This window comes from Lynx rufus, unplaced genomic scaffold, assembly GCF_022079265.1.
Source record: "Lynx rufus isolate CCGP_SWC_20201006 ecotype Redwood Valley unplaced genomic scaffold, mLynRuf1.p SCAF_8, whole genome shotgun sequence".
Classification (NCBI taxonomy): domain Eukaryota; kingdom Metazoa; phylum Chordata; class Mammalia; order Carnivora; family Felidae; genus Lynx; species Lynx rufus.
This window is the reverse complement of record NW_025814896.1, coordinates 46,171,202-46,198,286: the sequence shown is the minus strand read 5'-3', so window position 1 is coordinate 46,198,286 and position 27,085 is coordinate 46,171,202. Positions and strand designations below refer to the sequence as shown.

General features: G+C 41.0%; 1 protein-coding gene across 1 annotated transcript in view; it reads right to left on the bottom strand.

The window, feature by feature from the left end:
* The window catches only part of KIZ (kizuna centrosomal protein), a 143,482-nt gene extending 135,352 nt beyond the window's left edge, over positions 1-8,130 (bottom strand). Inside the window, exons 1-2 of the mRNA XM_047068778.1 lie at positions 7,964-8,130; positions 550-612 (exon numbers count right to left, since the gene is read on the bottom strand). Coding sequence (XP_046924734.1) covers positions 550-612; positions 7,964-8,130 — 230 coding nt within the window. The remainder of the gene's footprint in view (positions 1-549; positions 613-7,963) is intronic.
* Positions 8,131-27,085: the final 18,955 nt, after the last annotated feature.

Here is a 27,085-nt window from a genome sequence, read left to right as displayed (position 1 = left end):
CTTAAGGATGAAGTTCAATTTACATAAAATAGAATTAAAAATATTAAAAGTTGGCTCTTCAGATTAAGTAACCTGGAAAGGACAACATTTATATTATCCATTGCTCATAATAATTTTCACAGGCATTGTCAAATATCCATGAACAAATGAGACATCACGTAACCCTGCCTTCAACAGTTTGTTGAAAGGTCAGCTATAGTCATTATGCCTTAATCATTACACAGGCTCAATGTGTTTAAATTGTGATCAAAAAGATAAAGACTATGATGCATCTTATTCCTCAGACATTTAAGCAAAATAGATTCTGAAATACCACGAATACCAAATAGCGAAAATAAAATCATCTTACACAAAATTTAGCCAAATTTATTCCTACATTTGATAGTGATTATATTAAATTTCAGTATTTACTTGAAATGATTACATATTAGACATAAGAGAATGGTAAAAGTACTGCAATTATGGTATCTGTAACATACATTAGGGTTACACTTTTTTGATTAACATATGCCAATTGGTTTAAAAACTATTCCCACTATCACATCTTACCTGCATACATCAGACTGATTATATTCATAAAGTTTCTTTTCCAGGTCCAGTCTCTTTTCTTCACTATAAAATAGAAAGAAAACACTTTATGAATAAATTACACTGATAAGTAATAAGCAGCTGGATTTAGAACATGATCTCTTTTGAAATTACACCTTTGTGAGAATGCATCTCTGGACTCTCTAAGAAGCAGAAAATGCCAGCTGATTGAAACTCAAGTCACAAAAACATTTGGTAGTCACCGTGGGAGTCTAGAAAGCAAATGATACCAATATGAAGCAAAAAGAACAAGATTTTCAAAGTAAATGGGGGAAATGCACTAAGAAAAGACTGGAAGGTAGATTCATTCATTCAATAAGAATTTCTTGAGTGCTATGATGAGACAGGAACTGTTCTAGTCCTGAAGACTAACATGGGGAACAAGACAACCAAGGCCTCTGCTGTCAAGCAGCTGACATTCTAGTCCTCACCTGGACCATTGTTTTAATGTTTATTTATTTATTTTGAGAGAGAGAGAGAGAGACAGACAGACAGACAGACAGACAGAAGGGGAGGGGCAGAGAGAGAGAGGGAAAAAGAGAATCCCAAGCAGGCTTTGCACTGTCAGCATGGAGCCAAATGCAGGGCTGAACTCACGAACCATGAAATCATGACCTAGGCCAAAACCGAGTTGGAGGCTTAACCACTGAGCCACCCAAGTGCCCTGAATTTGTTTTTGTATTTGTTTTTTTTTTTTTTTTGAGAGAGAGAGAAGTGGGGAAGGACAGACAATAAGAAACATGAATACATAAAATATAATATGGCCAGATTTCTCTGGACAGTGGCATATGCATGATAGGGGTCCCGCCAGGTCAAGACACCACACTTCCACAAATCCACCTTGGATTGAAGATTGGTGGCTTGCTCTACTCCCAACCAGACTTGGGTAGAGCCAAGTCTCTGAAAAGTAGGCCCAACCCCATTCAAATTTAATAAAGATCAAGTCCCCTAACACAATTACTTCAAATTTGGAGGAATTTCTTTCTATATCTTTGTAACATCATGATCTGTCACTGACTGCCATTCCATGGAGCTACTCCACTAAAGATTTATTAGCTTGTGTTGTTCAGGTGACTGCTGGCAGTAAGCTAGAGGACAGACCTTACCCTGCACACCTATATGCCCAAGCCTGATAAGAGGGAAGGGAAACTGGGCAGCAGACGAGGTGGTAATAGCCAAAGCCAAGGGGCTACGGGGTAAAGCTGCTGAACAGGACTAGCCATCCCAATCCCAGAAAGAGCCCTTGGGGGGTTTGACCATGGGGGGTTCTGTTCTACCACCAACATACCAGCTTCCACTGAAGCCAAATTGCTAATCTAAATTAATACTAACTAAAGGCCAAGAGAGAAATCACATAATGTCTGCAAGAAAAATGCCAAGAAAAAAAAAAAAAGACTGAATCAAAGACATATCCAAACAGAAGGCGACCTCAGGTGGCCTGCTAAGGGAAAGGGGCTGAGCCCACATTCCATTTTGGAACTCTTAATTATTAGTTTCCGTTTTCCTTCAGATATATTTTCCCTTCTAAAAAAAAAAAATCTCAAAAGTTACTCTGTTAGTTGCATTATAAGTAAATTTCTTTGCTTAGCATAATCTAGAATGGAAACTACCATTTAGCCAAATTCTGTTAATGGGAAAATGGGGTCCAAAATCCAAATACTGAATCTTGGCTTGGGCAACACAATTTATCTTTTTTTTTTAATGTTTATTTATTTTTGAGAGAGAGACAAAGCATGAGTGGGGGAGGAGCAGAGAGAGAGGGAGACACAGAATCCAAAGAAGACTCCAGGCTCTGAGCTGTCAGCACAGAGCCCAAGGTGGGGTTCAAACCCATGAACCATGAGATCATGACCTGAGCCGAAATTGGACGCTTAACCGACTGAGCCACCCAGGTACCCCACAATCTATTCCTTAATTGGGGTATGCCCATGCCTAAAAAGGAAAAAAAAGATTACAAGGAAAAAATTCATAGAGACACCATTTTTTTAAGTAGTAGCTCCACACAGATCTTTACTTTCTCATCTTCTAAGAGTGAACTTAGAAAAGAAATGAAGGAAATATGGTATAATTGCTTCCATGTTAGAAATTTTTATTAGTCGCTTTTTCCTCTTCTAAGATTTCATGTTCAACACTTAGCTCATATAGAATGAATGGCTGGACAGTCAGCTAGCTGTCGCTAAATTACAAAGACAGAAAGACCCTAAGTGTATCTATGACCTTGTGCCCCTGATGTCATGCTTCATTTCTATGCTATTCTTGTCAAAAAACGTGATCAGAGTCTGGTCATGAGGAACCATCAGATGGACCCAGCTTGAGGATCACCCTCTGGAATGAAAGTTGTACTCTATGAAACTTTCAGGAACACAAGACAGGGAATGACTGAGGAATAGCTCCGGACTGGGGCTGGGGAGACTAAAGAGACATGGCAACATGGGTGCACAGATGGGAGCCTGGACCATTAAAGGAAAAACACAGCCTTGGGACAGTTGGCAAAATGGACACATGGTGAAATTTTATTGGAGTCTGGGTACTGGTATCCATCAGTGTTGATTTTCTTACTGGGAGAGTTATAGGGTAATCACGTAAGGGAGCATCCCCTTTTTGGAAATAGACACAATTTTTAGGAGTAATGGGGCATCATTTCTGTAGTTCTCAAATGGTTCAGAAAAGACTAATAATTTAAACAGGTTGATAGACAAAATAGAAAAAAATGGAATTCAATGTTAAGAGTTGGGGAATCTGGGTGAGGGGAATACTAGACACTTGCAACTTTTTTTGTAAGCTTGAATTTAATTCAAAATAATTTTGAGATGCCTGGGTGGCTCAGTCAGTTAAGCGTCTGACATCAGCTCAGGTCATGATCTCACAGTTCAGGGGTTCAAGACCCACATCAGGCTCCGTGCTGAGAGCACAGAGCCTGGAGCCTGCTTTGGATTCTGTGTCTCCCTCTTTCTCTCTGCCTCTCTCTCTCTCTCTCTCTCAAAATAAATAAACATTAAAAAAATTAAAAATAAAAATAATTTTAAAAATTCACCTATGACCTCTAGTGAAAAAGGACCACAGCCTTTTTGGGAATCCGTCACCTTCTGTGCATCAAGTTCTTTTTAATCACAAAGATAAAACTTCTTTGTTCCTGCTCTGTCTTTAGTACATACAGACATCTGCAGGTCACACTTCTCTATTATGACACTTCATATGGTGAAAAATCGCAAACACTTCCCGGCCTTCCGCTCCAGACAACCTAATGCTAATCTCATTAACTCTTAATCACAGGCCCTTTCCCCAACCTCCTCACCACACTGCAGAGCTTCAGAATGCTGTCCTTCATTTCTAGTTTAAATTTAAGATGTAAAACAAAACATTTGCCTCAATAAAAAGCCACAGAGGGACGCCTGGGTGGCTCAGTCAGTTAAGCATCTGACTACGGCTCAGGTCATGATCTCATGGTTTGCGGGTTTGCGCCCGTGTCGGGCTCTGTGCTGACAGCTCAGAGCTGGGAGCCTGCTTCGGATTCTGTGTCCCTTTCTCTCTGCCCCTCCCCCTCTTTTGCTCTTTCTCTTTCAAAAACAAATAAACATTAAAAAAAAATTTTTTTAAGCCAGAGAAAGGTTTACAGGGAGGATCTCTTGCAACCCTTACATACTAAATCTTTATTTCAGAATATCTGAAACACCAGCCCTGGGATGTGTATCCATAGCCTATGGTTTCCATCACCTGCTCCCCTCACCTGGACCATTGTTTTAATGTTTGTTTATTTTGAGAGAGAGAGAGAGAGAGAGTGCGCGCAGGGGAGGGGCAGAGAGAGAGGGGAAAGAGAGAATCCCAAGCAGGCTCTGCACTGTCAGCACAGAGCCCAATGCAGGGCTTGAACCCATGAACCATGAGATCATGACCTAGGCCAAAACCGAGTTGGAGGCTTAACCACTGAGCAACCCAGGTGCTCTGTTTTTTGTTTTTGTTTTTGTTTTTTTGAGAGAGAGAGCTCACACAGGAGGGGAGGGGCAGAGGGAGAGAATCCTAAGCAGGCTGCAGGTTCAGCACAGAGCCCCAAGATGGAGCTTGATACCACAACTGTGAGATCATGACCTGAGCCAAAATCAAGAGTTAGATGCTCAATCAGCTGAGCCACCCAGGTGCCCCTGGACCATTCAAAGGTTAACACAGCTGGGTGGTCTTTACAGCAGAGCCACATGGTTCCCTTTTCTCCTTTTAAGCCACTTGTTATTCTGTTTTTGCCTCAACACCAACTTCAGCTTTACTCAACTAATATCTTAGAATCAATTTCTGGACTATTATGATATCTCACTCTGAATCAATACTGGCATTGAAAGAACTGGGGCTAGTTAATGGGCCTTTTAAAGGGATGTTTTTATATAATTATAAGAGTCAATTCCACTCACATGTTTCTACCGTGCTTGTGGCACTACACACACGGTAACGAGTCACTCCAGCAGGCTCTTTAAGATTCCATGATTGATTTCACCACAGTGCAGAGAAAACACCATATACAAAGAGGAAAAAATTAAGACTGTATAAGTACACCTACATGTGACTACAGCTGAGACAATCTGGGCTAGAAATATACCACTTACAAGAGAAAGACCCAGTTATTAGACCAGCTAACACCACAATGTCCCAGCTCTAAGAAGGCCAGAAAAGGGCAAGTTTTTTTTTTTTTTTTTTTTTTTTAATCTCACACCTCCAGGAAATTTCTGGACTGATAAAGCAGCTGTGATGATCCAGGGATGTAGATTTTAAAAGGACTCTGAAGTTTTACAATCCTTGCAGTCACTGAAATTGGTTAAAAACCAAAACTAAAAGCAAGTACACTCAGTCAAATAGGATACAAACAATGATATTCATTACTTGTTGCTTTGCAAAACTACAGATTCCTTTTTTTTAATGTTTATTTATTTTTCAGAGAGAGAGACAGAGAGCGCATGGGGGAGGGGCAGAGAGAGAGAGGGAGACACAGAATCTGAAGCAGGCTCCAGGCTCTGAGCTGTCAGCACAGAGCCCAATGCAGGACTTGAACTCACAGATCACGAGATCATGACCTGAGCCATAGTCAGATGCTTACCTGACTGAGCTACCCAGGCACCCTGCAAAACTAGATTTCAACTTTTTTAGTATGAAGCTAGTTACTAGAGAAAAAAAAAAAAAAACCTATGGTCTTACCTTACATATAATTCAATGCTCTTCATTTCTGGTGAAGAACTAAGGTTCAAAGAAGCTGAACAAACTACTCAAGGTCACACAACTGTTCCTAGAGTAGAAACCAACTTTCCACATGTCTACTGCAGTTTCTCTGTATCCAAAGTTATTTGCCTCTGTGCTTACTATGCATTGGAGATAGTTATGGACTTTTAAAATGAAATATGAATACACACTGCAACAGATTTGTACTAACTAAAAAAATAAATTTAAAACCTCCAAATGCAGAACCGTGAATAGGCTATAAAATCTGACTTGAATTCCTTATATAATTTCAACAGCCTCACCTTGCTTAACAGTTAAAACATTAAGTGTTAAACATAAAGTGAGTAGTAATCATTACAGTTATTATACCATAAGGACTATAAGCAGCCAGGTGTTCCTAGCATGGAAGCAAAAATGATAACTCACAATGAACTTAGTTCAAAAAGAATGCCATTTGAACCAGTAACATTTTAAAATTAGAAGCTGGGCTAAGAGGGGTGCCCGGGTGGCTCAGCTGGTTAAGCGTGCTGACAGCTCAGAGTCTGCTTCAGATTCTGTGTCCCCCACTCTGTCTCTTAAATATAAACATTAAAAAAAAAAGAAGTTGGGCTAAGAGATAACGAAAGGTCTTAGATAACTAAGCTATTCTTCTAGCAAAACAGAGTCAAAAAGCACTTTGGGTGCACTAATGTGCAGACCAGTGTCTTGTCTTTTAACTATAAGGTGTGTGCAAACATTTAATACTGTCTTTGAAATATCATACTGTTCACTTTTCCTGGTTGACTAAAAATGGTCATGATTTAGTGACAATGGGTGGGTACAGTGTTGTATATAAAACATTCATAACAGCTGGACCCTGGATGGTTGACTTTGGGATTTCTACCATTCACTCAACAAACATTTGTCAAGCTCCTCCTCCACCTCAGCTACTCTATTATCAGCTAAAGATCTAGCTAGATATGGTTCCTGTCCTCTTGGAATTCTGCATCTCAGCAAGCAGCCACTTGTCTACAGTGCTACAAAAATATAGAGATCACATAATTTAGAGACTGGGTTGATCAATACTTGCCACATGGAAGGCACTGCAGGAAGTGATTTTTTTTTTAAGTTGGAGGTGAGGAGGTCCCCAGAGTGGGTGAGTGGCACTATGTCAGAAAGAAAAATAGGATATAGAAAAGGACTGAGGGATAAAATATGGTGAGGACAATTATGGAGGCCTGTTGTGGATGCTCTATAAATATTTGACAAGAATTAAATCTAGGATAAGATGAATATAATTCCTTTTCATAACCACTTACTCCTGCCTTTACATGTAATTATTGTTGTCATTTTAGAATTGTCACACACAAAGCTCTCCTCTTCACTGAAATGATTTTGTAACTTTTAACATTCATTAAACGCTTTGTTTATCAAGTGATCCAAATATCTATTTCCTTTCTTGTCAACTAATGAGATTTCCAACTCCAATTAATTTAGCAGCTAAATAATAGTTCCAACAACTTATCTTTTATGTTTGTATTTATAGTAAATTGCTTTATAATTTTCTCTCTGTGCTCTCAGATCTAGCTGTTTTCAGTGGCTCTCATCTTTCATGTCTTAATCAAAGTATGATGAACCCTCTGGAAGCTGGACTTCTGCTGTAAATTTCACCTCTGCTGGAAATCTGGCCAGCCCTCGTTCCTCCCCAAATGTTTCCTGCATTTAAATGTTTCCTGCATATGTTTCACACACACACACACACACACACACACACACACACACACACACACTCCCCGCCTGCGTTCCTGGACTTGTCATCATTGATGCAGTGCAGCTGTCAGGGTGGGATGACAATTTGAAGAGAGACAGGGGAGGAGGCGTGTAGAAGGGGAGTAGAGAAATTCACAAGGCGTGATTGAGAGTGACAGGCAGGAGAACTCCACTCTCACTTCTAGGCACATGCAGTGATGCGGCCGCATCTTCCGGCAGAGACCTCCAATAAAGGCAGTGGGCCACAGTATTTGGTAAACTTTGTCCTCCAGGCCCCACCAGGAACTTGGGGCGGGGGGGGGGGGGCGTCGCGGGCGGACCCGGGCCCTGGGAAACACGGCGCGGGGAGTGGCAGGGAACAGGGGTTAGGGCACCATCTAACCCTCGGCGGGGCCCACTCCCCGCCCCCGCCCCGGGTAGGCCGTACCTGTCCCGCAGCCCGTGCTGGAGGCGGCCCAGCCTCTCGTAGTAGTCGGGGCTCGCCAGAGGCGCTGAGGATGAGAAGGCCGGGTGCATGCTACCGCCGCCGCGCTCGCTCTGCAACGCCAAGGGACTGTCGGGTGGCTGGGTTGTCCCAGGCGACGGCCCCACCATGCACCGCGGGTAAACAGGGCCCAGGCCGCCGCACAGGGGGGCGGGGCGGAGGCCTGCAGGGGCGGGGCGCCGTGGATGGGCGGGACAGAGGGCCCCGGGGGGGGGGGGGGGGGGGGGCGGGACGGCGTGGAGGGGCGGGACGGCGTGGAGGGGCGGGACGGCGTGGAGGGGCGGGGGAGGGGCGGGGGAGGTGGCGGGGGAGGGGCGGGGGAGGTGGCGGGGGAGGGGCGGGGGAGGTGGCGGGGGAGGGGCGGGGGAGGTGGCGGGGGAGGGGCGGGGGAGGGGCGGGGGAGGTGGCGGGGGAGGAGGCGGAGCCTCTTGTAAGGCTGCGCAGGTCGTCTGCGAAGGGCGGATGCTCGCTCAGTGCTTGTGTCCAGGCAGGACGCGGCTTGGCCGAGGTGCCCTGGCCTCTCCGCCCGAAGTCTGCAGTCTCCCTTTCCTCTCACCCTTCAGAATTCTCCTGAGACAGACCGTAGCCCACCCCGAGGCAAGGAGGCCCTGTAAGGGACAAGTGAGAAGTGGGCCTGACTACTAACCCCCCACCTTGATAGAAGCTGGAGGGTGGGGGCACCGCTGGGCGGGAGCACTTCACTTGATTTTTTTTTTTAATATTTATTTATTTTTGAGAGAACGCGCGCGCGCGCGCGCGCATGAGTGGGGGAGGGGCGGACAGAGGCGGACAGAGGATCCACAGCCGGCTCTGCACTGACAGCGAAGAGCTCCATACGCGGGTGGAACTCACAAACCCTGAGATCATGGCCTGAGCCCAAGCCGGATGCTTAACCAACTGAGCCACCCAGGCGCCTCTCACTTGATCATTTTTGCCTTTGGCATCAGACTGCATGAATTTTCCAAAGCTCATTCTCTCCTTCCTCCCCCAGCTGTCCCTCCCTTCTTTCAGGATTTCTGAGTTCCAGGCACTGTGGTAAACTTGTTTTCCTACCACACTTAAAAGCAGAAAAAAACACTACAAAAAAAGACAAAACCCAAAATACTAAGCAACTGCTCTCAGCCCTGACAGTAGAACAACCCATTGCTTGAAAGTCCATGCTGACCAAGGTTGTGGTTAATGCTGGTGACATTACTGGTTGGTGAAGAGGGAAAAGTTGCTAACTAGGTGCTCATGAAGCAGGCATTTGTTTGTGTAGACCAAGCTCGGTGTACAAACGCCCTGGTGAATCCTTCCTCATGGATTCTGGACCCAGACTCCTGGGCTTGAATCTCCTCTTCCTCTGCGCAGCTGTGTGACTGCTGGCAAGTTACCCTCTTGATGCCCAGATTTCTTCTTGTAAAACAGGGAGGCTATTAGTGCAGGATCCACCTATGCTACTGTTATAATAATTAATTAATGTGTGTGATGTTTATAAGAGGGCCCCACACATAGCAAGTTTTTATCATCATCATCATCATCATCATCATCTTGGGGGATAAGCTTCCTGCAGAAAAACAAACATATTTAAACCCACAGTGCAGAAGAAAAGGAACTACTACAGTATAGAGTTTCTTTACTCTCTTATTCTTCACTTGGCTTCTTTTCTTAGTCATTAATTTCACTTATTCTTAGGTGTGACTTAAGCTAGAAAATTGATCATTAGTAAGACAGATGGGCCACTTAAAGGTTGGCAATATAAAATTATGATGTTACTCAGCCTTCTCTTTGTATTTGCCAAGTCTAGGGCAAGAGTACATGGAGGCCTGTGTACTGTCTCTTGAAGTATTAATTATAACTCATGATGACAGGTTATAGATAAACTATATTCTCTCCTCCAACCTTGACCAATGTACCTTCATAAGAATCTGGAAAGTCACAGGGGAATTTAGTTCTGTGACTCATTCCCCAACTTACCCTCTTATTTATCACCCCCAGGCTCAGTCCTGCACTGTGAGGGGCTCCCCGTACAGGCAGTAATGTGTCTCCTTCACTCCAGTCCACAGGTCCCAGATCTATCATTCCAACCTTAGTCTCTTCTTGGCCATGCATCAAGCCTGATGGTGACCACACCAGTGATAGTCACCCTCACAGGAAGGATCCAAGAAAGAAGTCTTTAAAGGCCTTGGAAAGTTAGGCCCCTTTGAACAAAGAATGTTGGTGTTGTAGGGACCTGAAATGTGTTCTGGAAGGGTGTGTGTATGTGTGATCTTCAGGCAAGCATGTACCCTGGCCTCGGGGCCTCTTTGCTTTGTATGGAGTAGCATGGCCAAAAAAGAGCCAGAACAGCCTATGTAATACACAGAAGCTGGGGCAGGGGCCCTCTTACCTGGGTCTAAGAGTAGTACTAACATTCCATTTTTTAGTTGTTGTATGAAATCATTACACCAAATTGATTCTATGGTCATGTACAAACGTTTATTTTGCTGATTTCAGCACAAACTACATTTTGCCACCACTCTGGGAAAAAAATGCATATTTTTAGCATATTTTATTTAGGTTCACTCTCACCCAGGTAAGTTTTTAGAGGGAAAATATTCCTCTATTAACATAACTAATTATTTTCAGCAAATATACAGAGTAAGCAGATGAAGCAGTCACTTAGCATCTCAAATTTTTATTAGGTCATTTTAGGGAAGCCTAAAATTAAATGTAATTAAACAGTAAATAGATATTTCAAAATAATTACAATTTGCATTTTATGGTTGGATTTATTAATGACATATGACAAATCTAGATGCAGGACCTCCTTTATTAACAATAGCACATAGCAAACTAAGTGAATATTTCTAGAGTATTTATGCCAAAATTATGCATTCTAAATGGTGACACTTTTAATAAAATGCAGTGTTCTTCACTTTGAATATTTAATTTGCTGTAGCACTGTCTTTTAATATTGTTCTTAAATCCCTTTACATTAGCAGAGGTGATTTCTGTAAGCAGCTCTACTTTTACTTACCTGGCCTAGAGGCCAGCAAGTCTGCCTAGGTGGGCAAGGCTTCCTATAAGCTACACAATGTCTTAGGTGGAAATTAGAGAGAATCTAGTCACCCTTTATTTTTTAGAGGAAGAAAAGGATTCAGGGCAGGTAAGGGACTTGGCCAAGGTCACACAGCTGGCAATCTGTGTTATACCAGTGAATTGTTCTAAATACGGGTCCCCCGGAGCCCCACTAAGCAAACAGCAAGGAAAGCCAGTGTGTCAGTCCTGTAGTCATGGATCTTAGGGTGACCCAAATGAAACTGCTGCTTTTGTAAGCTCAAAAGCAGATTAACAAATAGAAAATTGGTTTTGGAAATACGTTGGAATTAGAATTGGACAATTTAAAGTTTACGTTTTTAAATGCCCTTTTAAAAATGGATCCTGTATATTTGAGTCAATAACTGTTTGAATATTATGTTTGTTTGCTAGGGCCGCCATACTAAAGTACCCCACATGGGTACTTTAAACAACAAAATTTTATTGTGTCACAGTTCTGGAAGCCATAAGTCTGAGATCAAAGTGTCAGCAGGATTGGTTCCTTCTGAGAGCTGTGAGGGGGGATCTGTTCCATGCCTCTCACCAAGCTTCCAGGGGTTTGCTGGCAATCTTTGCCATTCCTTGGCTCATAGATGTATCACCCCAATCTACCTTCATGTTCACATAGTGCTCTCCCTGTGGACACGCACATCTCTGAATGTCTCCTTTTATAAGGACACTAGTCATACTGGATTAGGAACCCACCTTCCTCCAGTATGACCTCATCTTAACTAATTACATCTGCAATGACCTTAGTTCCAAGTAAGGTCACACTCTGAGGTATTGGAAATTAGGACATCAACATGTGAATTTGGGTGGGAGTTGGGGGAGAAGCAACTAAACCTACCACAAACAGGAGCATGGAAAAGTATTTCATTATTTGCAATCACTATGCAAATATTAGACCTTGTGTCCTATGCTATGAGAAAATTCAGTTTGTGAGAAAAGATGACTCCAAAGTGGAAAGTAAGAGAAAAAAAAGAAGAGAAGGTAGGAGAAAAGACTATCACATACATGTGTGGATGCAACCCCTCCAGCCACTGAACATTTACACTGATGTAAGCATTTATTGCCTCGTTTAAACCCTGTGAGTGAGGGTTTTTTGAGGGCTCCACACATTTAAACAACAGGCCTAAGATTATGCTGCCAGTGTCTTCTTGGCCAGCTAGCAGTAAGTAGTGCTAGAATTCCAACACAAACCTTTTCCAATTCCAAAGTCTTTTCTTAACCTCCATTCTACATGGCCTTGAAACTCACCATTTTCTATTAATCAATACCTACTGATATTTTTTATTTTCCAGTATTAGATGTGTAAAATATAATGTATGCAGGAGGGTTTTCACATATACATGGTTCATTTGTTTGGGGGAATAGTAATTATATACTGACATGGAATGCATTTTTCTACATGCTGTGATATAGCGCTATGTGTTCACCATTCTGTTCATTTTCCTCTTTGGCACTACATTTCTCATCCTTTCTAGCAGTTTAGATGGGTCTACATGATGGAGTCTGGCCAATGAAATGTGAACAGAAATGATGCAGTCACTTCTAGGCATGGCCTGCAAATATGCTATACTCTCTTCCCCAGTTTTCATTCATTGGCCGCCTACATGCAGAGATTCCAATGGAGAACTCTGTGGCTCTGAAAGAAGAGAGAATTCCTGAAAAAAGCACAGGATGTGACTTGGGCAAGCAATCAGCCTTTATTGTGTTAAGCCATTGATATTTGGGGGTTGTTTGTTTCAGCAGCTGGCATTACTTAGCCTGATTAATACACAAGCATTCCACAGAACACTTACACAAGTGCATCAAAAGGCCTTTCCACAACATTCTCAAACAGGATTTACATGACTATCCAGATGGTCAAGGAGACACCAAACCTGGAACTCAGAGATTGAGGGTCAATATCTGAGGAAGAAGCACCTAGAGTAGCTCTATTAAATGAGACTTTCAGCAATGATGTAAATGGTCTATTTGGTGCTGTCCAATATGGTAGCCACTAGCTACATGTGACTGTTGAGCAATTGAATATGGCTAGTGCAAATGAGGAATAGAATTTTTTATTTCATTTAATTTTAATTAATTAAAATTTAAATTTTATAGGACATGTGTATCTAGTGGCTACTATGTTGGACAGTGCAGATCTAGAGATAAAGTGGAAAGATGGATAAGCACAGTGAGTTAAGGGGAGATTATAAGTTACCAGGAGGTAGAAAGATAGGAGCTAGAATGTGAGATGCCATCCTTGTTGGGAGGTAATGGTGGTCAGCAAGGGAGGTGTGATCAGTAATTTTATGTGTCAAGTTGGCTAGGCCATGATGCCCAGTTTGGTCAAATACCAGTCTAGATGTTGCTGTGAAAATATTTTTATGATTTAAATCAGTAGATTTTGATCGAAGCAAATTGTTTTCCATCATATGGATGGGCCTCATTCAATCAGTTGAAGACCTTATGAAAAAAGACTGAGGTCCCCAGAAAAAAGAATCCTGCCTCCGGATTGCCTTTGGATTCAAGACTGTAACATCAATTTCTGCTGAAATGTCTAGACTGCAGGTCTGCCCTATAGACTTTGGACTTGCTTGCCCCTACAATTGTGTATGCCAGTTCCTTAAAATCTATCAATCTCTCCCTCTCTTCAGATTCTCTCTCTCTCTCTGTCTCTCTCTCTCTATCATCTATCTTATCTATCTATCTATCTATCTATCTATCTATCTATCTATCTATATCTCTCTATCTGTCATCTGTCTTACCTACCTACCTACCTACCTACCTGTCTTACAGGTTCTGTTTCTCTGGAGAACCCTGGCTTATACAGGATAGCATGAGGTTACTAAGCGAATTTTGCTCAAAGGCATTTATAACAGCTAATTTGAAACAATAAGAATTGGGTGCAAATTCCAATAAATAAAGTGAAAACATAGTTTTCCTCATTTTATTTCATATCATGTAAGCCACCAACTAATGTGCGGGTTTCTAAAATACACAAGTTCTGTGATAGCTAAATAACAGCCAAAAATAGAATAACAGAGCATTGAAATGGATCTAGCTAGAGACTTCTAAAACGAGATGGGTTCACTTCATCTCACAGCTCTTGCATACCTATGATTTCCATGGAAGTCCTTGAATTTGTGCTTCCATGAGCCCTCCAGGACTATCCCTTTGTTGACAAAGAGGAATCCCCAGAGGCGATAGATTTGCAGCACCAAATCTTTCTTTGCATGTACTCTTTTCTCCCTGTAGGACTGGATGGTGGCTTGGTGCTGCCCTGCACCCAGGGACTGCTCTGTAGCTGTGGCTCCCTGGGTGCATGAGTAGCAGCCCTGCCTCCCTAGGTGTTGACGTCATGCGTGAACAATCTTTGAATGCTGAGATTCTCCTTAAAAATCATTTGGTGGATTTTATAATTGTTTGCCACTTGGATGCACTTCTCATCAGGGTTCAACAAGTACTCCTAACGACAAGGATTGGAAACAAAGGGATGCTCTGGGCTTGCTCTTACAACTCACAGACAGGTTGAAACCAAACGGTTTTGCATAATAAATACCATTTAATTTGCCAGCTATGTAGTTTATATTTATAAGGTGACAGGATGAAGAATGTTCCACTTCTCATCGTCTGCAATTATCTGTAGCATGTGTCTTTGTAGAAATGTTGACTTCATTCATTCCTGGGGCACTTGGATGGTGGCTGCCACACAGAGCACCCTCCCTGCTCCAACAAACACTTGCCATCATGTCCTAGAGAAGTGGTAGAATACAGAGGTTAAGAATTTTGGCTCAGGTCCCCCTCTGCATAGTATACCTTCTCTTACAAACTATGCAAACTTGGGCAGATTACTTAAACTTGCAGTGCCTCAAATTCTTCAGGCTTGTTGAGCAGATTGAGTGTGGTAACCTGTGTGATGCACTTGAACCATGTCTGATAGAATTAACCCTCAATAAACATAAGTTAGCATCACTTCTTCAGCAGGCAAGAAGAATATCCCTTTGTGAGATGGAGAGAGCCATCAGAGGTTAGGGCCCACGTTCTGCTTCTTCCTAATTGTCTGTCTTGCAAAGACATTTCCCAAGTTTTCTCTCCATTGTCCTTCATCAATCCTCACATGCCCACTGAGAGGGGTTGAGTCACCTGAACTTATCACCAAGGACTCAGTATGTGGTGTTCAGTTGGGAACCTCAACCATGGTTCAGTTTCACTCCTTTTGTGTTAGCCCTTGAAGATGAGGAATCCTAGCTTACCATCTCTCAAGAATAGAAGTCAAGGGCACGGGATGGGGTATGTCAAAAGATCACATACTTTAACATCTGGAGACCTGAGTTCAAATCCTAAACTTTCATCATACCATCTGTGTGACTCTGAGCACATGTCTTAACATCTTGAATGCTTCATTTTGCTAGTTTCAGACTTGAGGGTAATGACATTTTTTAATGGAGTTACTGTGAGGTGTGAATAAGGTACCATTTGAGAGGCTCTTAGCACAGAACTGGCCCATAGAAAACATTCAATAAACAAATGGAGATTAGTAAATGGTCAGTATGGAGGTTAGCTTCCAATGTCTCCCTGAGGACAAGGAGAATTCCTAATTTCTTAGGACTTTTATTTAATTTTATTTTTTAAGTTTATTTATTTTGAGAGAGAGAGCAAAACATGGGAGGGGCAGAGAGAGAGGGAGAGAGAGAATCCCAAGCAGGCTCCATGCGGGGCCTGACCCCACAACCATGAGATCATGACCTGAGCCAAAATCATGAGTCAGTGCTTAACCAACTGAGCCACCTAGGCACCCCAATTTCTTAGAACTTTTAAATGTAATCAAAGAGGATGGCAACTGGTTCATTTTGTTAATGGTTGTGTGTACACACACATGCACCAATAAATATCATCAAATAGCTACCATTAATGGAGCTTTACTTTGTTCCTAGCTCTTTATAAGTATTGCCCCCATTTTCCAGATGAAAAATCTGGGGCACATCAAGGTACACAATCCAACTGAGGCCACACAGCTCATAAGAGGAGGAGTGGTATTATAACCTACACAATGTAGCACAGAGCCCAGACTCTCAACCACTCTGTTCTACTTCTCACAATGACAAGTATTTGTTCATCAGGGAAAATGAGGCATGAGAGGTAATACATGACCAAGGCAGACCACTGTAGCTGGAGCAGAAGTTGGAGTGGGCCTGTGGAGGTGTGATGGAGGTGTTGTGTCTCCCCAGTGGTAGACTTTCTTAGGCTAGACTCAACCTGGAATCTTGGCAGCTATTTAAATAATACATTGGGAATATTTTAAAACCATGTTTCATTATCACAACTCAATTGTAAGTCTTCTGCAGGGAGGAAGACTGGCATATATTTCTTTGGTGTTCTTTAGCTTAGCTGCAGGACTAAAACCCAGCAAGAAGATTATCCCCAAATACCAACTGATGGGCAGAAGCAGCAACAAGAAGCATTTTTAAAAAATTGCAGTATAGTTCACATATTATAAAATTCACCTCTTTAAACCATACAATTCAGTGGTTTTTAGTATATTCTCAAAGTTATGTAAACATCACCGCTCTGTAATTACAGAATATTTTTATCACCCCCAGAGGAAACCCTATAACCATTAGCAGTTCTCTTCATTCCCCTGGACCTTTAGTCCCTAACAACTGCTAGTCTACTTTTGGTCTCTACTGATTTGCCTATTCTGGAAATTTCATATAAATATAGTACATAGCCTTGTGTCTGAAGAAGCCATTATTTTTTATTTTTATTTTTATTTGACTTTTATTTATTTTTTAAAAATTTTTTAATGTTTATTTATTTCTGAGAGAGAGACAGAGCATGAGTGGGGGAGAGGCAGAGAGAGAGGGAGACACAGAATCCAAAGCAGGCTCCAGGCTCTGAGCTATCAGCACAGAGCCCGACGCGGGGCTCGAACTCACAAACTGAGATCATGACCTGAGCTGAAGTTGGTCGCTCAACCGACTGAGCCACCCAGGCACCCCTATTTTTATTTGACTTTTAATACATTTTATTAATTTATTTAAAAATTTTTTAAAATTTAAATCCAAGTTAGTTAACATAAAATGTAATAATGATCTCAGGAATAGAATTTCATGATTCATCACTTACATATAACACCCAGTGCTCATCCCAACAAGTGTCCTCCTTAATGCCCCTTGCCCATTTAGCCCATCCCCCACCCAACACCCCTCCAGCAACCCTCAGTTTTTTCTCTGTATTTAAGAGTCTCTTATGGTTTGCCTCCCTCTCTATTTTTATCTTATTTTTGCTTCCTTTCCCATATGTTCATCTGTTTTGTTTCTTAAACTCCACATATGAGTGAAATCATATATTTGTCTTTCTCTGACTTATTTCGCTTAGCATAATACACTCTAGTTCCATCCATGTAGTTGCAAATGGCAAGATTCCATTCTTTTCAATTGCCAAGTAATATTCCACCTTATGTATATATACCACATCTTCTTTATCCATTCATCAGTCAATGGACATTTGAAGAAGCCATTATTTTTTAAATGTGATAGGACGGTCAATATGGAGGTTAGCTTACATAATGACCCTTGCCTTTGTTTGCTGGGGCTGCCATAACAAAGCAGACAGATGGCTTAAATGAGAGATATTTATTATCTCAAAGTTCTGGAGGCTGAAAGTCCAAGACCAAGGTTTCAGCAGGGTTGATTTCTTCTGAGGCCTCTCTCCTTGTCTTGCAGCTGGCCACCTTCTCCCGAGTGTCTTCATGTGGTTTTCCCTCTGTACTTGCCCATGTCCTAATCTCATTTTATTAGACCATCAGTTATATTGGATTAGTCCCACACTAGTGACCTCATTTTAATTTAACTACCTCTTTTTAAAATATTTATTTATATTTTTTGAGAGAGAGAGACAGAGAGACAGAGCGCACGCAGGGAAGGGAAAGAGAGAGATGGAGACACCATCCAAAGCAGGTTCCAGGCTCTGAGCTGTCAGCATAGAGCCTGACGTGGAGCTCAACCTCATGAACTATGAGATCATGACCTGAGCTGAAGTTGGACACTTAACCAACTGAACCACCCAGGACCCCTAGTTTAATTATTGTTTTAAAATGCCTATCTCCAAATAAAGTCACATTTTGAAGTGCTAGGGGTTAGGGCTTCAACATATGTATTTTGGGGGGAACACAATTCAACAAATAGCAGCCCCTCAATGTTCCTTTCCACCAGGAGTTCATGCCCTTGTATATTACTCTTCCACATTGAATAGAGGCTAACTCATGTGATGGTGATAACATCCAAGGATGGCTCTCTTTGTGAGGACACCTGAGCAGTCCTTAGGAAGGGGCCATTAGGAGAGTAACTGAGGCTTCTTGCTAAAAGCCAGTACCAACTTAATGGTCATGTATGTGAGTGGGAGTGGATCCTCTAGCCCTATATAACCTCCTGATGACTGTAGCTCTAGCCAACATCTGACTATAACCTTGTGAGAGAACTCAAGAGAGAACTGAGCAACCAAGCTTTTGTTGAATTCTTTTTTTTTAATTTTTTTTCAACGTTTTTTAATTTATTTTTGGGACAGAGAGAGACAGAGCATGAACAGGGGAGGGGCAGAGAGAGAGGGAGACACAGAATCGGAAACAGGCTCCAGGCTCTGAGCCATCAGCCCAGAACATGACGCGGGGCTCGAACTCACGGACCGCGAGATCGTGACCTGGCTGAAGTCGGACGCCTAACCGACTGCGCCACCCAGGCGCCCCAACAGTGGTGACACTTAATGCAGTAACTATTCACTTTAAAAAATTGGCTTTATAATGTTATAGAGATAGGTATCTTTCTGGTGCACCACTGGGCCACCCCACTGTAGCACTACGAGTGGGTCATTCATCAAAAGAATACATGTATCATGCTTATGAAAGCATGATCTCAGAAATGCTGCTGGTGAAAACTCTGGTGTTTTTAAAACTTGCATCGTTAAGTTATACTTACAGATATGCTCTACCACTTTAAGGTCTCTCTCCCCAGTTTTCATTAGATTTTTTTAATACCCCACACACCACTTCTACTCCATTTTCTTAGAGAAATTATCCCTTCTTGGTTTTAGTGACCTGCACCTGAGCCCCTCCTTCAATCATTAGCCATTTATGTTGCTGCCTGAAACCACATAGAGTCAGATCTATTACTTTGTAGATCTATTACTAGCCTTAGGAGACAAGTGGGGCAGAGTCAGTACTGCACCATTAGTATCCAAGTACATGCATCTCAATGTTGTATCATCATTATTTCAAGTGTATACTCTCATATTCAGTAAGACTAAAGGACACAATCTAGAGCCAGAAGACCTGAGTTCTAACTCTAGCTCTGCTACTGGCTTGATCATTTGTCAAGTGACCTGCCTTAATTCAAGTCCCAAAGGCAAATCTCAAGACAAGGTGTTTTGTTTTGTTTTGTTTTGTTTTGTTTTGTTTTGTTGTTGTTTGGCACAATTGGTCCATGTAAGGTGTGATCCCAGGAAGTGGTTGACAGAGAGGAAAAGTAAGACATGAAAGGGAAGGAAGCAGACATAACATGCCTTAATGAGTGGGTCACCACTGTGGGAAACTATTCTCAATTCAACTGTGACATCTAGGCGACTATGTAGCAAAGAACAGAAACATCCTGATTTAGGGATGTGAAAGTAGGGTTTTTATTATCTACCTACTCTCATCACTCGCTGATGGAAGATTGCTCCTGGTGTTTCCAATTGTCCATGCAGCGCCAGGACCAAAGAACATCCTCAGGCAGAGAGATGCAGGATGTCCTTGGCTATACAGAAACTGTGAAGGTTGCTTCTGGGGGGGGGAAGGGAAAATGGATTTGAACAGAGTTTGCTGTGTTTGGAAGTAGCATGTACATTAGCTAGGAATTTAGCCTTTGGCCCCTTAATGGAGTACTTCATGGTAGGGCTTTCTGAGCACTTAATTCTGGGCCTAAAGGGTGCTTAGCATGTGAAGGTGCAAACGAAATTACTATATGGTGTTTAGAATATCAAGCATGCTAAGTGTTTGCCCTGGGTAGGCCTTTAATACACATGATCCCACCAATCCTAATGTAGTATGGCAAAGTAAGCATTATTATCATGAGGCTCAGAGATTGTTCAAGATTCCACAGCAGATAGAGAAATAGAGGTCAACCAATCCATGGTCATCTATGTGACAAATGTCCTCTAAGCTGGCTAAAGGTGAGTGGCGACACCAGGCTATGTCTGACTCCCCTTCAGAATGGCCTGCTGAGAACTAATAAATGAGGTTATTAAGGTTGGAGAAAATATCAATATTTTTAAAAAATCCATGTTTCTATATACCAGCAGAAAACAATGAAACTTAAAAAAAATACTATTTATAATAGCATACAAATTGAAATACTTAGGGATAAATCTGACAAAAGATGTGGAAGTTTTATACAGTGAAAACTGTGAATATTGTTGAAAGAAATTTAAAAAGATCTAAATAAATGGAGGGAACTCTGGGTCAGGAGACTCAACTTTGTTAAGATGTCAGTTCTCCCCAAACTGATCTATAGATTCAATGGATTTCCAATCAAAATCCCAGAAGTCTTTTTTTTTTTTTAAGTAGGCTTCACACCCAACACAGAGCCCAATGTGGGGCCTAAACTCATGACCCTGAGATCAAGACCTGAGCCAAGATCAAGAGTTGGATGCTTGACTGAGCCACCTAGGTGCCCCCTAGCAGGCTTTTTGGTAGAAATTGATAAGCTGACTCTAAAATTCACATGGACATGCAAAGGACCTAGACTATCCAAAACAAGACTGATTTCTAGACTTATTACAGGGCTGCAGTAACCTACTATCTTGCTTAAAAAGAAATGGTTCAACTGCCTCCTCGTGATTTGGGTTGAATAAGTCAGTGGATACACTCAGAAGCTGGAAGGTAGGAGGGGATTGAGCACAAGCAGGTTTCATCCTGAGCCTAAGTCTTGGGCCAGTTTGTTGTCTTGTGACAGTGGCAACTCCAGTGCATTCAAGAAAGTGACTTTTTTTTCTTGCTGATTATATACTTGCGGATTTTCTGGCTCTTGTTTTTGTAAGATTGGGAATAGCACTCTTTTCAGCTCTCTACAACACCAAGAAGAAACTGTAAATCAATGAAATGAATTTTAAATAAAAAGGAGAGGGGATGAAATAATTCAGTGGTCTAGAAGTGACAATGTGAAATAAAAAGAGGGCCTCAGGCCAACTGGTTGCTTAAAGGTGTGTAGAGAAACTAAGACTGTCAGAAAGCCCTAACGTCAAAGTCAAGGTTCTCTGTCACTTTCTCATTTTGAACACCACATGAGATTCCTTCTCCACCATTCTATAAATTACTTACCTCTTAAAGCTTCCTTGAGTATTTCAAAGCTGATTCTCTGACATGTTGGAACATGTTGGAAATTGTGACATCATTATCTTTGGGCAATAAAAGGATAGAAGGGGAAAGAATAGTATGCTATCGCAGTAGAAGAAAAATGCAAGGAGTTCCCATGACGTCCCAAATCTCAGAAAATGCCCCTGGCATTCCAAGAGTAGAATATTGGACCTCACGTTATTTCCATTAAGATATTCAACTATGTCTCTAGAACATTTTGGCCACATCATTGACAAAAATGATTACCTTTTGGACTTTAAGGCACAGAACAGATGAACATAAGGGAAGGGAAAAAAAAATAATATAAAAACAGGGAGGGGGACAAAACATAAGAGACTCTTAAATGTGGAGAACAAACAGAGGTTTACTGAAGGGGTTGTGGGAGAGGGAGTGGGCTAAATGGGTAAGAGGCATTAAGGAATCTACTCCTGAAATCATTGTTACACTATATGCCAACTAATTTGGATGTAAATTAAAAAAAATTAAATAAAAAGAAAAAAATTATTACTTCTTGTTCTGTAGAATGCCTATAGACATAGTTGATTGTCACTGTGTTTTACAGAAGCATTAGATAAGAGCTCCCTCATCATGAAACCACAGAAATATTTAAGGTTTATTTGAGCAACTTTATAGAGAAAGTGAAATAAAGCTTCTTTCACCTTAACTTACCAACTGTTTAATTCCATAACCTCTTTAGGTCCTACAATTTTTATAGTTCAATAGTTGGTCCATATTATCTTATTTCATTTTTAATTGTTTATTATTTTCCTTGCCTCAGTATTAACAAATTATGTGTTATCAATTTAACAACAGCAAAATATTCCATCTCACTAATAAGTCTTGGGATTTTGAGAACAAGAAATTTTGAAAAGATCTCAATGATAAATCTAGAAGATATTCACTGTAGAAATGATGAAACTGAGACCCAGAGAAGCAGAATATAGAATATAGTAGACAGTGTCAGTTCCTGTTCTGATTATTTCTTGTTTACATGATAAATTATTTTTTTAATGTTTATATTTTTGAGAGAGAGAGAGAGAGGGAGCGAGCATGAGTAGGGGAGGGGCAGAGAGAGTGAGGGAGACACAGAATCTGAAGGAGGCTCCAGTCTCAGAGCTGTCAGCACAGAGCCTGACAAGGGCCTTGAACTCACAAACTGCGAGATCATGACCTGAGAGGAAGTTGGACGCTTAACCACTTAATGGACTGAGCCACCCAGGCCCTCAGATAAATGATTTTTTATTATCTTTCATGGTTCTGTGGGTTGATTAGATTAGAATCAGCTGGATGGTTCTTGTTTACAGTCTATACCAGTGTCCTCCAAGGAAACAGAACCATTTATATAATATATAAATACTTATATATCATATATTTATGTATACATTTGGTTTATAATTTATATAATGTATATAATATTTATATAATTATTTTACACATTAATATAAATATACATAATTATAGTTATCATCATCTTAATTATATGATAATTATTGTATAAATTGTATTATATAATTATATGTTATATCAAGATAATAACTATAATATATAATCATAATTATATATTGATAATATAAAGAAATGTAAATTAATAATTATGCAATTTATAATATATTATAATTTATATGTTATATATTAAATTATATACATATATACTTTTTGAAATCTTTTTTTGAAATCCTGCTTGGGCAGGAGTTGGTGTAGGCAACTCCTACAGTCGTGAGGCAGAATTTCTTCTCTCAACCTCAGTTTTTTCTCTTAAGGCCTTCATGACTGGATGAGACCCACCCACATATTTGAGGGTAATCTCCTTATTTAATGTCAACTGATTTTTGATGTTAACTACATCTACAAAATACGTTCACAGTAAAATCTAGATTGGTGTTAGATTAAATAACTGAATACTATAGCCTAGCCAAGTTGACACATAAAACTATCACATGGCCTCTCATAGGGGTATAGTCAGATGTCTTCTGAAGACTCAGTTGGGTGTGATGTCCAAGATGAGTCATTCCCATGGCTGGTGATTTGCGCCAGCCATCAGCTGGAAGCTCAGCTAGGGCTCTTGACCATGCCAAACTTATCCCTCTCCATTGATTTGGAATTCTCTCAGCAAGAGGGCTGAATTCTGAAGGGAGTGTCCTAGGAGCCAGCATTCCAAGAAATAGGAAATGGAGGCTGCTAGGCCAGTTAAGACCTATGTCTGGAGCTGGTACAGTGTTCTATTGGTATGTACTATGTTCTATTGGTCAAAGCAGTCATGGAGCTCACTCAGACTCAAGAGGGTGGAAAAATAGATTCCATCCTTTTATGGAGGAGTGGCAAGGCCATACTACAGACATATGGGCTGGGAGATTTAGTTGTGGACATTTTTGGAAAATATAATGGCACTCACCTTTTCCATGTACACTGGCCAGCCATCCAAACTACCAGCACCTGCAACCCTGTGCCTCAGAGCTTTCTCTGGTGACCAGGGTCTGCTGTGCTTCTTGTGGGACAGGTTTGCAGCTGTGTGGAATTAACACTCACCTCCTATAGTTCCCAGCCAATAATTGACAAGAGTTGGATACAATTCCCTTGCTTCCCAGATCTCCTCTAGCAGGATTAAGTTCCAGTTGCAGACAATGGTAACTTGCTTGATAATTCACTCTTTATTACTGCCTTCCTTTCACTCTTTCTCTTCCCTCATCCCCCTACTATATTGCTTCCTGAGATCACCTCCTGAAAAATTTACTTGCTCTCAAATCTTTGTCTCAAGGTCAGTTTATGGGAGAACCCAACTGAAATTATAGACTAATGTGTCCAAAGTCAGAGCTAAAACTAGAGGCTAAGCTAACCCCCGCCACCCCAGTCAAGAGTACTTCCCATATTTGTTACATTCTGAAAGTTTCAGAATAATCAAGTGCTTGACTTTATTGAGTGATGGGGGAAGGGCTTATAAAAGAGAAAAATTTGAAGTATATATTAGCTATACTAAGCAGATGTTGGTTGGAAAGAGCACTGGACTAGGAGTCAAGGAATCTGGCTTCTTGCTTATTATTCTGCATCATGAATAAATTGTGTAATTTCCCCAAGCATGAGCTGGAAAGACTAAATTCCCATTCCACAATCATACCTCCAGCATTCCTGAGAGAGTCAAACAGATGATTGCAAAAGTGGTTAACTGGAAGAAAAACAGGCAAATGAATGGAACAATTTATTTTTTCTCAATTTTAATGGTTCATTCAACAAAATATTGTTTTTTTTCTTTAATTTTCTTTTTTATTTTTAAAAATCTACATCCAAATTAGTTAGCATATACTGAAACAATGATTTCAGGAGTAGATTCCTTAGTGCCTCTTACCCATTTACCCCATCCCCCCCTCCCACAACCCCTCCAGTAACCCTCAGTTTGTTCTCCATATTTAAGAGTCTCTTCTGTTTTGTCCCCCTCCCTGTTTTTATATTATTTTTGTCTCCTTTCCCTTATGTTCATCTGTTTTGTCTCTTACAGTCCTCTTATGAGTGAAGTCATATGATTTTTGTCTTTCTCTGACTAATTTCACTTAGCATAATACCCTCCAATTCCGTCCACGTAGTTGCAAATGGCAAGATTTCATTCTTTTTGATTGCCGAGTAATACTCCATTGTATATATATACCACATCTTCTTTATCCATTCATCCATTGATGGACATTTGGGCTCTTCCCATACTTTGGCTATTATTGATAGTGCTGCTATAAACATGGGGGTACATGTGTCCCTTTGAAACAGCACACCTGTATCCCATGGATAAATCCCTAGTAGGGCAATTGCTGGGTCGTAGGGTAGTTCTATTTTTAATTTTTTGAGGAACCTCCATACTGTTTTTCAGTGTGGCTTCACCAGCTTGCATTCCCACCAACAATGCAAAAGAGATCCTCTTTCTCTGCATCCTCGCCAACATCTGTTGTTGCCTGAGTTGTTAATGTTAGCCATTCTGACAGGTGCAAGGTGGTATCTCATTGTGGTTTTGATTTGTATTTCCCTGATGATGAGTGACGTTGAGAATTTTTTCATGTGTCCGTTGCCCATCTGGATGTCTTCTTTGGAGAAGTGTCTATTCGTGTCTTTTGCCCATTTCTTCAGTGGGTTATTTGGTTTTTGGGTGTTGAGTTTGGTAAGTTCTTTATAGATTTTGGATACTAACACTTTATCTGATGTGTCATTTTCAAATATCTTCTCCCATTCTGTTGTATGCCTTTTAGTTTTGCTGATTGTTTCCTTCGCTGTGCAGAAGATTTTTATTTTGATGAGGTCCCAATAGTTCATTTTTGCTTTTGTTTCCCTTTCTCCAGAGACGTGTTGGGTAAGAAGTTGCTGCGGGCAAGATCAAAGAGGTTTTTACCTGCTTTCTCCTTGAGGATTTTGATGGTTTCCTGTCTTACATTGAGGTCTTTCACCCATTTTGAGTTTATTTTTGTGTTTGGTGTAAGAAAGTGGTCCAGGTTTATTCTTCTGCATGTCACTGTCCAGTTTTCCCAGCACCACTTGCTGAGGAGACTGTCTTTATTCCATTGGCTATTCTTTCCTGCTTTGTCAAAGATTAGTTGGCCATACGTTTGTGGGTCCATTTCTGGGTTCTCTATTCTGTTCCATTGATGTCAGTGTCTGTTCTTGTGCCAGTACCATACTGTCTTGACGATTACAGCTTTGTAGTATAGCTTGAAGTCTGGGATTGTGATGCCTCCTGCTTTGGTTTTCTTTTTCAAGATTGCTTTGGCTATTCAGGGTCTTTTCTGGTTCCATACAAATTTTAGGGTTTGTTCTAGCTCTGTGAAGAATGCTGGTGTTATTTTGATAGGGATTGCATTGACTATGTAGATTGCTTTGGGTAGTATTGACATTTTAACAATATTTGTTCTTCCTATCCAGGAGCATGGTATCTTTTTCCATTTCTTTGTATCTTCTTCAATTTCTTTCATCAGCTTTCTATAGTTTTCAGTGTATGGCTTTTTCACCTCTTTGGTTAGATTTATTCCTAGGTATTTTATGGTTTTTTTGTGCAACTGTAAATGGGATCAATTCCTTGATTTCTCTTTCTGTTGCTTCATTGTTGGTGTATAGGAATGCAACAGATTTCTGTGCGTTGATTTTATATCCTGCAACTTTGCTGAATTCATGAATCAATTCTAGCAGTTTTTTGGTGGAGTCTTTTGGGTCAACAAAATATTGTGTTTTAAATTTTCTTGCAACCCTCTCACGTAGACTTGATCCACATTCTACATTTCAGAAGTACACAATTGCCTAGTCCATCATTCCACACTGTTTGGATGATCAGGTTATATTGAAAGTCTCTGGGTGGTTTTTTTATTTTTATTTTTTTTTAACATTTGTTTATTTTTGGGACAGAGAGAGACAACACATGAGTGGGGGAGGGGCAGAGAGAGAGGAAGACACAGAATCGGAAGCAGGCTCCAGGCTCTGAGCCATCAGCGCAGAGCCTGACGCGGGGCTCGAACCCACGGGCCGCCAGATCATGACCTGAGCTGAAGTCGGACGCTTAACCGACTGAGCCACCCAGGCGCCCCTCTGGGTGTTTTTTTTTTTTTTTAATTAATGTTTATTTATTTTTGAGGGAGAGAGACAGAGCATGAGTGGTGGTGAAGGGGGGATGG